Below are 15,755 nucleotides of genomic sequence, written 5' to 3'. Positions count from 1 at the left end.
CATACTCTAGGAGGCACAGCAGAAACCAGTAGGACAGCTAGACTACATGTAACCTGTCGAACCTAATACCCCGGAGACACAGTGACATATAGAGCCCGGGTCATGATAGAGACACTGTAAAAAGGCTCGAGCCACCTGTCATACAGGATTGTGTCCCACTTCAATAAAGGACAGTGATAACTGAGAGGACCTTGCTAAGAAGCCATAGGCAGTAAGGGAAGATAATACCACCGCGCTAAGAGGAAGGCTTTTAACTTCACCTGGTAAAGCTGGACTATGAACTCGCTTCCAAGCCGGCCGGACCCTGCCTGTACCTGTGATCTGGTGCCCTGGACTGTGGCTGCCTGCTGCCATCAGTAAACCAGGTAAAAAGACTGCACAACTCCGTCCTTCATTCTTTACTGCACCACTCACCATCTTTCATCTACACACCAGGAGCCCTGGGGACTACTTCACCTGTGGGAAGTTATACCATCTGGCTGACATAACCTCACCCCAGAGGACCCTTTTAAGCAGCGTTGGTCATTCCTGACAGAATACCACAGGTGGTGTCTAAAACTTTATTTAAAAAAACCCTTTAAAGACCGTCCCTTTATCATGGGCACCCAGGGCCATGGACTGGGTCACCGCTGCTTTGAGAAGTCCCTTTAAGTACTGGACCCAGTACCGAGTACCCCACGGCCCTGGCGGGCGTTTCATTTCCACCTCTGTTTTTTTGTACCTGCTTGTGTTTCCTCCTGCTGTTATTCATTGGAAATTATGTATTTATGAGGTTTTTATTCTGCTTTGAAATAAATTGTACTTTTCAGCTTATTATTGAAAAGTTTGCTTTTTCTCAGTGTTCACCTAACTAAATAGATGAAATCTTGCTAGTAACAGTGGCAGCGTCAGGAGCAGCCTCTCTGTATCAGTGTCAAAATGGCACTAAAACAAGATGTTCGATATTTACATGTGATTTCAGCAGCCAATGACACAAGCCGTGGTGTTATGACATTGCAGGTGTTTCCTGCGCCCTGATTGGCTAGCCGCAATGTGCACACATAAAGTTAGGAAAAAAAAAATGACTGCTATGCTGTGCTTCCAAGAACGCCTCTGAGCTCTGCAAACCCCCTCCCCTCATCAAACATGTGCTAAATGCTCATGATAAACCACCGTTGCTAAGGTGCTGAAAATATTTTTGTGGCAACGCAAATATTTTCCCGCACTTTTATCAAATGCTACTGATTTTTACCAATTGTTATAAAATTTTGCTTTGGTTTCAGATCACGAATCCGAATGTGCCATATTCAGGCCGAATTTATGTTTGGGGATTATTTTCCGAACAAATTCTCTCATCTTTACTTATGACCATGTGATATACCCACTGTATGTACTGTGTAATGGCTGTGTCTGAACATGCAGGGATATGGTCGGATGGTCCACAGCTCCTGGGCAGGGGAGGAAGCAAAAGACTATACAGGCAGGATAGTGCAGGATCACAGCTGATTCTTTCTGTGAGGTAAGACATTTCCTTGCCTTTTTTAACCCTGCTGTTCTGTTTAGATTTCACATACACTTGTACTGTTCCCAAATAAAGTAAACAAAAATTAAAAAAAAAAAATTCCCACTGAGAGTACCCCCCTAATGACGAAAAGTCAGGGAGCCTCAAGTCTCAGAATCACACGCTGAATTTTTATAACATTATAGAATTTCAAAAACGGTCATTTTTGACCTAACAGAACAGCAGGGTTAAACAATGTTTTACCTCAAAGAAAAAAATTAACTAGGATCCCGTGCCGTAATGTCTGTATACTCCAAGATATATTAATTAAATTGTACTTTGTTCTTGGAACAACCTCTTTAATATCATATATTCATTCGCATATTTAATATATAGCAAAAAACCCTACTATCAAAAAGACTTTACAATGTATGGGTAAGGAACACTTATAAGAATGTCAGGTCTGATTTTCCATTCTTCACTACAGGGCTCCTTTAAGAGTTTTTAATTATGATGATAAAAAGGAACTAAATTGAGGACAGGAAGAGAAGTGAAGCTGGGTACTAAAAAACAGGATCTTATTGTTTAATTTTAAGATTTAAATGTGGGTGTAAGACAAACAGACTATACCATAAGATTTGCCAATTGTTTTTACAAATAAGGAATAAAGAGGAGTGGATGATTTCAAAGTAAGAGATGAAAATGATGATTACATTCTCCTTTACCAAAGGCCAATAATGACGCTAAAGTCAATATCCCCAAGCCGTCTCCTCACCATATAAATAAAGGAGCTTCATTATTTGCAACTTATCTGTGGTTAACAGCTTAAAACCAATTACTGCAAAAATGAAAATCGCCATTTTCTTCTTGCTTGTGGGCTTAAGCAGTTGCTTTGGTAAGATATAAGGAGTGTATTAATGTTTCATGTACTAAAGATGTAAGTAGTATATCTAACTAGACTTAGCACCAGGATGATAACTGGTACAGGTTACTCATTAGCTCTGATATTTGGGAAAAAGTATGAACCTAACAGTGATGTTTCTTTTCAGTTTCTGCTGGTCATGGTGGCCTTGAGTCATGCCGTGGAAAGCTCTCGGTAAGAATAATATTTTCTTCTCTACAAACCTTTGATTTATTTGCCTATTTGTTTGAGATTACTATGAAATGTGGTTAGGACAACAGGTTTAACACGGTAACCAAATACAGGACTTGTCTGGGTATAATCTACCCCCAGAGAACAGCAATTTAACATTTTAGCCTAAAATAGAAAATGAATCAAAACAAACATCAGGTCTAGTATAATGGCGCTGGAGACTCAGCAACATCAATCTTGTCAGTTTGTTACTTACAGGACTCTCTGTTACATATTGGGGCTACTTAATGATGTTAAAAAGATGGTTCAGGACCATTTTTATTTTGCCTATGGGGCTAAATACTTATTGGCGGGTAGTCGCTAACTATCTGCCTGTGCTGCCCTGTTATGATCTCTTCCCACTCAGAGTGCTCACGATTGGCTCCTGCTGGCAATTCTCCTGTTTCCTGTGATGTCACGTTGACAGAGCATTTCCTTCTCTTCCACTCTGCTCTATCAACGGAGTATCACTACCGGTATCATGTTGATTTGCAGCCAGCTCAGCCTAATACAGAGGTGAGTCGGCTGTCAATCAACATGATGACGGCAGTGACACCCTATTGACAGAGCAGAGAGCTAGAAAAGCAACTGCCCTATTGAAATGATGTCACAGGAAGCAGGAGAATAGCTGTCAGTAGCTCTGAGCCGGGAGACATTGTCACAGGGCAGAATAATTGGGTAGTTAGTAACTACCTGCTAACAAGTGCTTGGCCCCATAGAGAAACAAAATCAAGGATAACCCGTGTAGCTGTAGCAGAAATGTATGTGAGGACTTTATAGAGAAAACCAAAAAACAATTACCGTATATGAAAATGATAAATCTGAAGTGTAAATGCTGCTTATCAACCATCCATAATACTTATTTTCAGGTGACTAAAGCTGAAGTTTTGATCACTATGATTTATCAAATCATTCACAAGTATGCAAAATTACAGGATCTAAAGGTACAATAAATTCAGCTCTTTTTTGTTTGATTTTTTTTTACTAGAGATTCTAAGATGGATACTATCTGTCTATGTATCTATCTCTTATCTATATATCTACCTCACATCTATCTATCTATCTATCTATCTATCTATCTATCTATCTATCTATCATCTATCATCTATCAGTCTGTTTGATTGTCTTCTTAGCTGTCTGTCTGTCTAGAAAATAAGAAAATAAAGCAACACAAGCTTGTTAAATTAGTAGAACTCCCATAAATAACTAATACATGGATTGCATGCTCGCCACATGTTCAGCTGCCCCACTGTGTGACTGCATGCCCTAATCCAAGATGGTGCTTTCTAGTGCTTGGTGTCCAGTGCACCTATGCAATCCTGTGCACTTTCCCTAATATACATTGGACCTGTTTAATCATTTGAGAATTAATTCACATGTGCACACTGCATGGACGAACTGTGCTACTGGCATGTTATGAGTTATTGTTAGGGTTGAGCGAAATGGGTCGTTCATTTTCAAAAGTCGCCGACTTTTGGCAAAGTCGGCGTCTCATGAAACCGAGCCGATCCCAGCGTTGCATCGGCCATGTGGTACGCGACTTTCGCGCCAAAGTTGCGTTTCAATGACGCGAAAAGCGCCATTTCTCAGCCAATGAAGGTGAACGCAGAGTGTGGGCAGCGTGATGACATAGGTCCTGGTCCCCACCATCTTAGAGAAGGGCATTGCAGTGATTGGCTTGCTGTCTGCGGCGTCACAGGGGCTATAAAGGGGCGTTCCCGCCGACCGCCATCTCACTGCTGCTGATCTAAGCTTAGGGAGAGGTTGCTGCCGCTTCATTAGAAGCAGGGAGAGCGTTAGGCAGGGTCCATTAACCACCAAACCGCTTGTGCTGTAGCGATTTCCACTGTCCAACACCACCTTCGGTGTGCAGGGACACTGGAAGCTACATTTTTTTTTTTTCTCTCAGCGCTGTAGCTCATTGGGCTGCCCTAGAAGGCTCCCTGATAGCTGTATTGCTGTGTGTACGCCACTGTGCAAACCAACTGCTTTTTTCAAAGCACATATCCCCTTGTTCCTTCCTTTCTGCACAGCTATCTTTTTTGTTTGTCCACACTTTTTATTTAATTTGTGCATCAGTCCACTCCTTATTGCTGCCTGCCATACCTGGCTGAGATTACTGCAGGGAGATAGTAATTGTAGGACAGTCCCTGTTTCTTTTTTTTTTTTTTTTTTTTTTTGTGGGAGATTAAGATTGGCATTTCTGCTAGAGTGCCATCCCTGTGTGTGCCATCTCTCACTCAGTGGGCCATAGAAAGCCTATTAATTTTTTTGCTTGATTTGGGTTTTAAATTCTACCTGAGAAAAAAACACTACATCAATCAGTGGGAGAAAAATATTGGCCTCAGTCAGGGCTTGTGTGCCACTCCTGACTCCTGTGTGTGCCATCTCTCACTCAGTGGGCCATAGAAAGCCTATTAATTTTTTTGCTTGATTTGGGTTCTAAAATCTACCTGAAAAAAAAACACTACATCAATCAGTGGGAGCAAAACATTGGCCTCAGTCAGGGCTTGTGTGCCACTCCTGACTCCTGTGTGTGCCATATCTCACTCAGTGGGCCATAGAAAGCCTATTAATTTTTTTGCTTGATTTGGGTTTTAAATTCTACCTGAGAAAAAAACACTACATCAATCAGTGGGAGAAAAATATTGGCCTCAGTCAGGGCTTGTGTGCCACTCCTGACTCCTGTGTGTGCCATCTCTCACTCAGTGGGCCATAGAAAGCCTATTTATTTTTTATTATTTGGTTTCTAAAGTCTCCCTGAAAAAGAAAAAAAAATAAAACAGTGGGAGATTAATATTGCCCTTTCTGCTTGGGTGCCACTCCTGACTCCTATGTGTGCCATCTCTCACTCAGTGGGCCATAGAAAGCCTATTTATTTTTTATTATTTGGTTTCTAAAGTCTCCCTGAAAAAGAAAAAAAAATAAATAAAACAGTGGGAGATTAATATTGACATTTGTGCTTGAGTGACAGTCCTGCGTGTGTGGCATCTCTGTGATTTGGTGCCACAGAAAACAGAGTGTGTAACATTGTGCCTGATTTTCCTTGTGGTCTCACCAACCTGTAAACGGATATTGAAATCATACTGAAGTTGTAGCTCACCGTGTAAGTTGTTTGACAGCAACAAATAAAGTTACTTTGGTTAAGTTTTTAAAACAATGAGGAAGTCTGGTGCAAGAGGTGGTCGTGGCCGTGGGCGTTCATTGTCAGCTGGTAATGATGGTAGTGGTAGTGGAGCATCAGGTGGTCGTGGGGATAAAAATATTCCACGTAAGTCTGGAGCTGTGGAGCCAGTTTCGTCGTCTGGCTACACAAGACCTCGAACGCTCTCTTTTCTGGGAGCAGGAAAACCGCTTTTAAAGGCGGAGCAGCAACAGCAAGTTTTGGCTTACATTGCAGACTCAGCCTCTAGCTCTTTTGCCTCCTCTTCTGAAACTGGTAAATGTAAAAGCAGCGCATCGCTTGTGGATGTTCACGGTCAGGGACAAGTCGCTTCCTTGTCCTCTTCAGCAAAAACTACAACAAGAGAGAAGGATGCAGCAGGCGACACAACGGGTTACTCCATGGAGCTCTTTACACATACCGTCCCTGGCTTAGAAAGTGAAACACTTAACAGGCCATGCCCATTACAAGTAGATTCTGACATGGAGTGCACTGATGCACAGCCACAGCCAGAGTACTATGCTGCTCCTTTGACTCAGACCACCACATTGCCCTCTCAGGGTACAGATCCACAATCAGACCCTGATGAGACTATGTTGCCCCGCCACGAACGCTATACCACCGACCGACACAGTGACACAGACGAAGTTGCACACGAGCTCGAAGAGGAGGTAATAGATGACCCAGTTGTTGACCCTGATTGGCATCCATTGGGGGAACAGGGTGCAGGCGGCAGTAGTTCAGAAGTGGAGGTGGAGGAGGGGCTGCAGCAGGCATCAACATCGCAACAGGTTCCATCTGCCGGGCCCGTATCTGGCCCAAAACGCGTGTCAAAGCCAAAACCTATTGGAGGACAGCGTGGCCATCCGGTTAAAGCTCAGTCTGCAATCCCTGAAAAGGGATCCGATGCTAGGAAGAGTGCAGTCTGGCATTTTTTCAAACAACATCCAATTGATCAGCGCAAAGTCATCTGTCAAAAATGTTCAACTAGCTTAAGCAGAGGTCAGAATCTGAAAAGTCTAAATACTAGTTGCATGCATAGACACTTAACCACCATGCATTTTCAAGCCTGGACTAACTACCAAACGTCCCTTAAGGTTGTAGCACCCTCGGCCAATGAAGCTAGTCAGCAACGCAACATCCCTTCCGTCACTGTAAGGCCACCATTTTCCGCACCACCGGCAGTATCTGTGCAGGTTTCTTTGCCAGCCAAAAGCAGTCAGGGTCAGGGAATCACCAGTTTTGTAGGAGGAAATATTGCATCTAGGGCACTGGCGGAAACAATACCATCTCCAACCATCTCTCAGTCTGCCATGTACACCGGCACACCCGAAAGTTCCACGATCTCCAGCTCTCCAGTCCAGCTCAACCTACATGAGACTCTGGTTAGAAAAAGGAAGTACTTATCCTCGCATCCGCGTACACAGGGTTTTAACGCCCACATAGCTAGACTAATCTCGTTAGAGATGATGCCCTACCGGTTAGTTGAAAGCGAAGCTTTCAAAGCCCTGATGGAGTACGCTGAACCACGATACGAGCTACCCAGTCGACACTTTTTTTCCAGAAAAGCAATCCCAGCCCTGCACCAGCATGTTAAACAGCGCATCGTCCATAAACTCAGGCAATCTGTGAGTACAAAGGTGCACCTGACTACAGATGCATGGACCAGTAGGCATGGCCAGGGACGTTATGTGTCCATCACGGCACACTGGGTGAATGTGGTGGATGCAGGGTCCACAGGGGACATCAATTTCGGGACAGTTGTGCCTAGCCCACGGTCTAGGAAACAGTTGGCTGTAGGCGTTCCCACCCCCTCCTCCTCCTCCTCGTCCTCCTGCAGAAGCTACAGCTCTTCCACAGACCGCAGTCGGCCAACCACTCCATCGGCAGATGACACTGTTGCACACCAGTTGTCCCATTATGGGCCAGCTACTGGCAAGCGTCAGCAGGCTGTATTGGCTATGAAGTGTTTGGGCGACAACAGACACACCGCGGAAGTTCTGTCCGAGTTCTTGCAACAAGAAACGCAGTCGTGGCTGGGCACAGTAGATCTTGAGGCAGGCAAGGTAGTGAGTGATAACGGAAGGAATTTCATGGCTGCCATCTCACTTTCCCAACTGAAACACATTCCTTGCCTGGCTCACACCTTAAACCTGGTGCTTATTGAAAACTAATCCTGGTTTCTCCGACCTGCTCCTCAAAGTGCGTGGACTTTGCTCACATATCCGACGTTCGCCTGTACACTCCAGCCGTATGCAGACCTATCAGCGGTCTTTGAACCTTCCCCAGCATCGCCTAATCATAGACATTGCAACAAGGTGGAACTCAACACTGCACATGCTTCAGAGACTGTGCCAACAGAGGCGGGCTGTTATGTTTTTGTGGGAGGATACACATACACGGGCAGGCAGTAGGATGGCAGACATGGAGTTGTCAGGTGTGCAGTGGTCGAAGATACAAGACATGTGTCAAGTCCTTCAGTGTTTTGAGGAATGCACATGGCTGGTTAGTGCAGACAACGCCATAATAAGCATGAACATCCCCCTAATGCGTCTGCTGATGCAAAGTTTGACGCACATAAAGGATCAGGCGTCTGCACCAGAGGAAGAGGAAAGCCTTGATGACAGTCAGCCATTGTCTGGTCAGGGCAGTGTACAGGACGAGGTAGCGGGCGAAGAGGAGGTGGAGGACGAGGAGGATGATGGGGATGAGTATAATTTTAATGCGGAAGCTTTCCTGGGGCACTGGAAATTGGTTGCGTGGCAAGGCCGGGTTCTGGTTTTTTGAGGGACACCAGTGACATAGATTTGCCTGAAACTGCCCCTCAACCAATCACAACCGGAGATTTGACAACTGGAACTTTGGCCCACATGGCGGATTATGCCTTACGTATCCTAAAAAGGGACACACGCATTACGAAAATGATGAACGATGACGATTACTGGTTGGCCTGCCTCCTTGATCCACGCTATAAAGGCAAATTGCAAAATATTATGCCACATGAGAACTTGGAACTAATATTAGCAACCAAACAATCAACTCTTGTTGACCGCTTGCTTCAGGCATTCCCAGCACACAGCGCACGTGATCTTTCTCACACGAGCTCCAGGGGGCAGCAGACTAGGAGTGTTAGGGGTGCACACATCAGAAGTGGCGTTGGACAGAGGGGTTTTCTGACCAGGTTGTGGAGTGATTTTGCTATGACCGCAGACAGGACAGGTACTGCTGCATCAATTGAAAGTGACAAGCGACAACATTTGTCCAGTATGGTTACTAACTATTTTTCATCCCTTATCGATGTTATCCCTCAACCGTCATTCCCATTTGATTACTGGGCCTCCAAATTAGACACCTGGCCAGAATTGGCAGAATATGCATTGCAGGAGCTTGCTTGCCCGGCAGCAAGTGTCCTATCAGAAAGAGTATTCAGTGCTGCAGGTTCAATATTAACCGAAAAAAGGACTCGTCTGGCTACCCAAAATGTTGACGATCTAACATTCATTAAAATGAACCACAACTGGATTTCGAAATCTTTTGCCCCACCTTGCCCGGCCGACACCTAGCTTTCCTATGAAAAGCTCTTGCCTGTGGACTACTGTGAATTACTTTTCTAATGTCTAATTTTCTGCAGCTGATTGTCCAGCATACGACATGTTTACACCTCCCTAAATGGCCAAACTCCCCACACGGGGCCGTGGTATCGCGACTTGGCGCAAGCACCCGTGAGACTGTTGTTTGTCTGAAGAGGTGGGTGTGCTCGCTTTTGGTCGACGGCATTGCTACTGGGTCCCTCATAGTACAATAAAGTGTCTCTGGCGGTGGTGGTGCGCACCCAACGTCAGACACACTGTTGTAACATGAGGGACCCTGGGCCTGTACCGCCGGCTACAAGAGAGTTCACCCACCCCCAGGTCAAACATTGCTCTACCACTTCCACAGTTATCTCTCACACTTCCACCAATGTTTAGTCTATGCGCTGACATCCTTCCATACCTGCCACTGACAATACCATTGTGTTGACATGTATGATGGTACTTAACATAGTCAGGGGCAGTGTCCTCTATTTACCACAGTAAATACTTTGCGCTAAATTAGTAGGTCTGAAACAATGCAGAGGATCCCACCCCTGAACCTAATGATTGCACCCTTTAGTGTTTTTGTTTTGTTTTAATGCGAGACATTCACATTTAATTGTTGTTTTTGACTACTAACTGGCAGACACTCATTACAATCGGCCTCCGTTGACCAGACCACTGCTGCCCGTGTACCCCTGGAACCAATTATAAAGTGCCTACAGCCAGCCCATTTTATTGTGTTAGGCCTTCGAAGCCTGTCTGCGGTCCCTCCTTCCACTAGGCCTCCACTGACCAGACCACTGCTGCCCGTGTACCCCTGGAACCAATTTTACAGTGCCTACAGCCAGCCCATTTTATTGTGTTAGGCCTTCGAAGCCTGTCTGCGGTCCCTCCTTCCACTAGGCCTCCACTGACCAGACCACTGCTGCCCTTGTACCCCTGGAACCAATTTTACAGTGCCTACAGCCAGCCCATTTTATTGTGTTAGGCCTTCGAAGCCTGTCTGCGGTCCCTCCTTCCACTAGGCCTCCACTGACCAGACCACTGCTGCCCGTTTACCCCTGGAACCAATTTTAAAGTGCCTACAGCCAGCCCATTTTATTGTGTTAGGCCTTCGAAGCCTGTCTGCGGTCCCTCCTTCCACTAGGCCTCCACTGACCAGACCACTGCTGCCCGTGTACCCCTGGAACCAATTTTACAGTGCCTACAGCCAGCCCATTTTATTGTGTTAGGCCTTCGAAGCCTGTCTGCGGTCCCTCCTTCCACTAGGCCTCCACTGACCAGACCACTGCTGCCCGTGTACCCCTGGAACCAATTTTACAGTGCCTACAGCCAGCCCATTTTATTGTGTTAGGCCTTCGAAGCCTGTCTGCGGTCCCTCCTTCCACTAGGCCTCCACTGATCAGACCACTGCTGCCTGTGTACCCCTGGAACCAATTTTACAGTGCCTACAGCCAGCCCATTTTATTGTGTTAGGCCTTCGAAGCCTGTCTGCGGTCCCTCCTTCCACTAGGCCTCCACTGACCAGACCACTGCTGCCCGTGTACCCCTGGAACCAATTTTACAGTGCCTACAGCCAGCCCATTTTTATTGTGTTAGGCCTTCGAAGCCTGTCTGCGGTCCCTCCTTCCACTAGGCCTCCACTGACCAGACCACTGCTGCCCGTGTTCCCCTGGAACCAATAATAAAGTGCATAGAGCCTATTTTTTTATTTTATTTAATATTAATAAAGCCAGGATGGACTACGATGTACCACGCTATGAGCTACCCAGTTGACAATTCTTTTGCGAGAAAAGCCATCCCACCCCTCCACCAGCATGTTAAAGACCGCATTGTCCTTGCATTCTGTCAATCTGTGAGTCCAAAGGTACACCTGACAACAGACACATGGACCTGTAGGCATGGCCACGGAAGGTTACGTGTCCTTTGTGGCTCAATGGGTTAATGTATTGGATGCATGGTCCACACAGGGGACAGCCTGCTAAGTCTGTCTGCAGTCCCTAATTCAAGTTGTCCTCAACTGAATAAAGCTGAGCTTCTACCTTCTGGCTCTGATTAACTGCTGTTTTTAAACAAATTGGTGGTTCCGGCCTACTAACGGTGTCTGCCCCTCCCTGGTGTTGTCCTCAACTGAATAAAGCAGAGCTTCTACCTTCTGGCTCTGATTAACTGCTGTTTTTACAAAAAATTTGTGGTTCCGGCCTACTAACGGTGTCTGCCCCTGCCTGGTGTTGTCCTCAACTGAATAAAGCTGAGCTTCTACCTTCTGGCTCTGATTAACTGCTGTTTTTAAACAAATTGGTGGTTCCGGCCTACTAACGGTGTCTGCCCCTGCCTGGTGTTGTCCTCAACTGAATAAAGCTGAGCTTCTACCTTCTGGCTCTGATTAACTGCTGTTTTTAAACAAATTGGTGGTTCCGGCCTACTAACGGTGTCTGCCCCTCCCTGGTGTTGTCCTCAACTGAATAAAGCTGAGCTTCTACCTTCTGGCTATCATTAAGTGCTGTGTTTTTAAAAATTGGTGGTTAGGGCCTACTAACGGTGTCTGCTCCTCCCTGGTGTTTGTCCTCAACTGAATACAGCTGAGCTTCAACCTTCTGGCTCTCATTAAGTGCTGTTTATTTAAAAAAAAAAATGGTGTTTAGGGCCTACTAACGGTGTCTGCCCCTGCCTGGTGTTTGTCCTCAACTGAATACAGCTGAGCTTCTACCTTCTGGCTTTTGGCCTATAGTATCAGATATTAAACTGCATTTGGCCTACTGGTGTGGTTGGGCCCTTGAAAAAGTGTTTGCTGCTCTTGGGTTTGCTACTCCACTGAACAAAGCAATGCCGCCTGTTTAGTCCTGTTACCAATTTTGAACTGCATTTAGCCTAATTTATTCTTTGGCCCTATATCTGTTTCCTCCTCATCCTGCCCATTGCCCAGCCACTGCTAGATGAGTCTGCTGGTACATTGACCTAGACCACTACATTCCCCTTGCACTCTACACAGCCAGAATCTGACCCTGCTGAAAGTAAGGTTCCCCTTCCCACATGTTACACCACCTTACACAGGGACAAAGAGGAAGGTGCAGATGAAAGTGCAGGTTCCTTCATCAGGTGGGGGGGGCATACTCGTTGGCGACGTCACTGGCACAGGGCCCCTCAGAGTACGCAAAAGTGTCGCTGCTGGTGGGAGGCGCCCCCGCCATGCAAACACACTGCCATACTTTGAGGGGCCCTGTGCCAGTGCCAATGCGAACGAGTGGGCCCCCCCTGGTTGCTCAGGATCACAGCACTTGCAACGTTGAAATACTTACCTCTCCCTGCTCCACCGCCGTGACGTAGTCCACGTTTCCTGGGCCCATTAAAACCTTGAACCAGCCCTACCCCCAACAACTTTTGCCAAATGACCCCCAAGTTCCAATGCCCAACTATTATTATAAAGTTAATTAAGATTGACAAGCTTCAGAACCAAGAATGGTTGTTTTTGGTATTAAAATGGGCACTGTAGGTGTTTTCCTGACCTCCACTCACTGCCGACTATGCTTCCCCATTGACTTGCATTGGGTTTCGTGTTTCGGTCGATCCCCGACTTTTAGCGACAATCGGCCGACTGCACTCGACTCGACTCTGGACAAAATCGGGTTTCCCAAAACCCGACTCGATCTTAAAAAAATGAAAGTCGCTCAACCCTAGTTATTGTAGCTTCAAATGCAGACAAATCATCAGTCTGAACCAGAGGAGTAGCTAGGGATTCATCTCAGTGAGGGCTAAACATCTGTGTGGGTCACTAACCAGCTAACCCTGATTACAGCTATGCTGGCAGACCCCAATTGTGCGTATAGGGGAACCTCAGTAGAGGACAGTATCTAGTAGGAGACCGTATTCTACCCTATCTATCTGTCAAATTATCATAATTTATCTATTTAGCTATTGTCAAAGAATAATTACATTAGTATTTTACTACAGACGTGTTCACATATAATTTTAAAAGTGCTGTTTGTTCCCTCTTATTGCTGATATGTTGTATGTATTTGTAGTGCCTTTTTCATTATTCGTCTATCTTCTAGGCTAAAGGCAAAGATACTTCAAGGGAAGTTGGATGTCTCGTGGATGCAGTCTTTATGATTGTGGTAAAATGATATATAAACTATGACCATTTTATTGCTTTATGTCAAGTGCAGATTCCCATACTTCCATACGTTCCGTTTTATTTATCAGGTTTTTGTTATGTAACTAGAATAATATGTTAGTCAAGCATACACATCTAATGCTGACTTCTACTGCTTGTTATTATCTACCCAAGGAAAATGTCACAGTAATATATTGAAAGACTATGGTTTATATTTAAAACGTTTCTATCCCAGGTTACAACAGAACCTTTCTTCCACCCGTAATGAGTGTCCTCTAGTCATCGGTACGGTCTTTGGACGGAATCAGTCATGTGCCAGTGTTTTATACTGGTCACACATACAGTTGTGCTCAAAAGTTTACATACCCCAACAGAATTTTTGTTTTCTTGGGCTTTTTTCAGAGATTATTAATAACATCAAAACTTTTTCTCCACTCATAGTTAGTGGTTGGGTGAAGCCATTTATTGTCAAACTACTGTGTTTTCTTCAGTATATTTACAAATTTAAATGAGATCCCCTCTGAGGCATCTTTTTTCTAAGCTAAACAATCCAAACTTTTTCACCCTCTCATCTCTTGTAAGAATCTAGTTAGCCGTCTTTGAACTGACTCTAATTTATGAATATCCTTTTTAAAATGTAAAGCCCCAAACTGGATCCCATATTCTAGATGTGGCCACACCAGTGATTTATAAAGGGGTAAAATTACGCTGAGATCGCCGGATTTTATCTCCTTTTATACATCCTAAGGTAACATTCACATTTGCGTTGTGCGCCGCAGCATCGGGCGCTGCATCGTCGCCGCATGCATCATGCGCCCCTATATTTAACATGGGGGCGCATGGACATGCGTTGTGTTGCGTTTTGTGACGCATGCGTCTTTTTGGGCGCACGCGTCAGGGCGCAGAGGACGCAACAAGTTGCATTTTTTGCGTCCAAAATCATGCAAAAAAAGACGCATGCGTCACAAAACAATGCGTTTTGCATGCGTTGTGCGTTGCGTCGTCGTCACACAACAACGCAAATGTGAACGTAGCCTAAAATCTTGTTTGCTTTTGCAACTGCTGCTTGACATTGAGTACTGCTGCTCAACTTACTTGTAATCAGAATATGCAAGTTCTTCTCTTGATCTGTAGTCTCGAGTACTTTCCCATTTAATGTATATGCAGCAATAGGATTACCACTGCTGACTATATCCCATTAAGAGAACGTACCATTCAAGATGACACTGTTTCCTGTCATTTAGCCAATTCCTTACCCATCTGCCTCAGTCCCTGTGTATGGAGCTTCAATATAAGGCAGTTATGGGGTACAGTATCAAATGCCTTTGCAAAGTCCACATAAATCACATCAGCCTCATTACCTACATCCAGATTTGCACTTGACTCCTCATTCAGGGGAAGAAAAACACGTGTTGGATTCCAAGTATCCTGAACCTTTTTCTTCCCATCGATGATGTGCCTCTGCTGGATGGATTTAGCAGATTCTGCCCCTTGAATTATTAATAATGGATTTAGGCATATAGACCACAGTTATGTTATCTGTATGGCTACCATAAAAAGCTTCACAGCTGAGAATAATGATTAATAAAACTCTGCCGATTCCTGGACCTTGATGTACAAGTAAAGTGGATAGCATAACATAAGTATACCTGGTTAAGCAAAATATAAAAGATAGTAATGAGGAGCGTTCCCAGCAGAACTAAGTGTGAGCTAATAAGAAATTCTGGAACTGATAGGAGACTATGATGATTTTGCATTTGCTCTTATATTGCACACAATAGATGACTAAAATATCATTATATATTCTTCCTTTATTGTAGAAAGTGGTGGCTTCCTACAAGCAATGTGATGATGACATTATTTTTGAAGAAGTGGTATAGTATTTATTTTATGCTATGCTGTTATTTAATTTGTGTTACTTTAGGAGATGTCCCATATGTACTGTAAAGCTGTTATTAGCTCAGGCAATCCATTTTCCAACACTCTTTAGTAAAGGAAACTTGCCAGATCGCCCATGCCTACCAACTGCTCCTAATACAATAAGGAACCTTGATTCTGCACTACAATCATGGTCTTGATGCACCAGATCTCTTGTCACATGTTTCTAAAACTACAATACAAATTACCTATAACTAGTCTGGCGTGGCGTCATATAACCCAGGATAGGCCGCTTTAATCGGGCCCGCCTGGGAGTGATGGGCATCATTCTCACTGGCCAAGTCATCTCAGAGGTGATTGAGATTTCACACATGCACACAACTTCACAACTCCTACTGCCCCTGTAAACTCCC

General features: G+C 44.8%; 1 protein-coding gene across 1 annotated transcript in view; it reads left to right on the top strand.

Moving 5' to 3' along the window:
* Positions 1-2,301: 2,301 nt before the first annotated feature.
* Positions 2,302-15,755, top strand: part of LOC143773828 (uncharacterized) — a 39,007-nt gene continuing 25,553 nt past the window's right edge. The window contains exons 1-5 of the mRNA XM_077261166.1: positions 2,302-2,375; positions 2,530-2,576; positions 3,482-3,556; positions 13,403-13,465; positions 15,285-15,338. Of these exons, the coding sequence (XP_077117281.1) occupies positions 2,327-2,375; positions 2,530-2,576; positions 3,482-3,556; positions 13,403-13,465; positions 15,285-15,338 (288 nt within the window). The 5' untranslated portion in view covers positions 2,302-2,326. The remainder of the gene's footprint in view (positions 2,376-2,529; positions 2,577-3,481; positions 3,557-13,402; positions 13,466-15,284; positions 15,339-15,755) is intronic.

The sequence above is a fragment of the Ranitomeya variabilis genome, chromosome 5 (assembly GCF_051348905.1).
Source record: "Ranitomeya variabilis isolate aRanVar5 chromosome 5, aRanVar5.hap1, whole genome shotgun sequence".
Lineage (NCBI taxonomy): Eukaryota > Metazoa > Chordata > Amphibia > Anura > Dendrobatidae > Ranitomeya > Ranitomeya variabilis.
The sequence above is the reverse complement of the archived record's forward strand: the minus strand, read 5'-3'. Positions and strand labels throughout refer to the sequence as shown.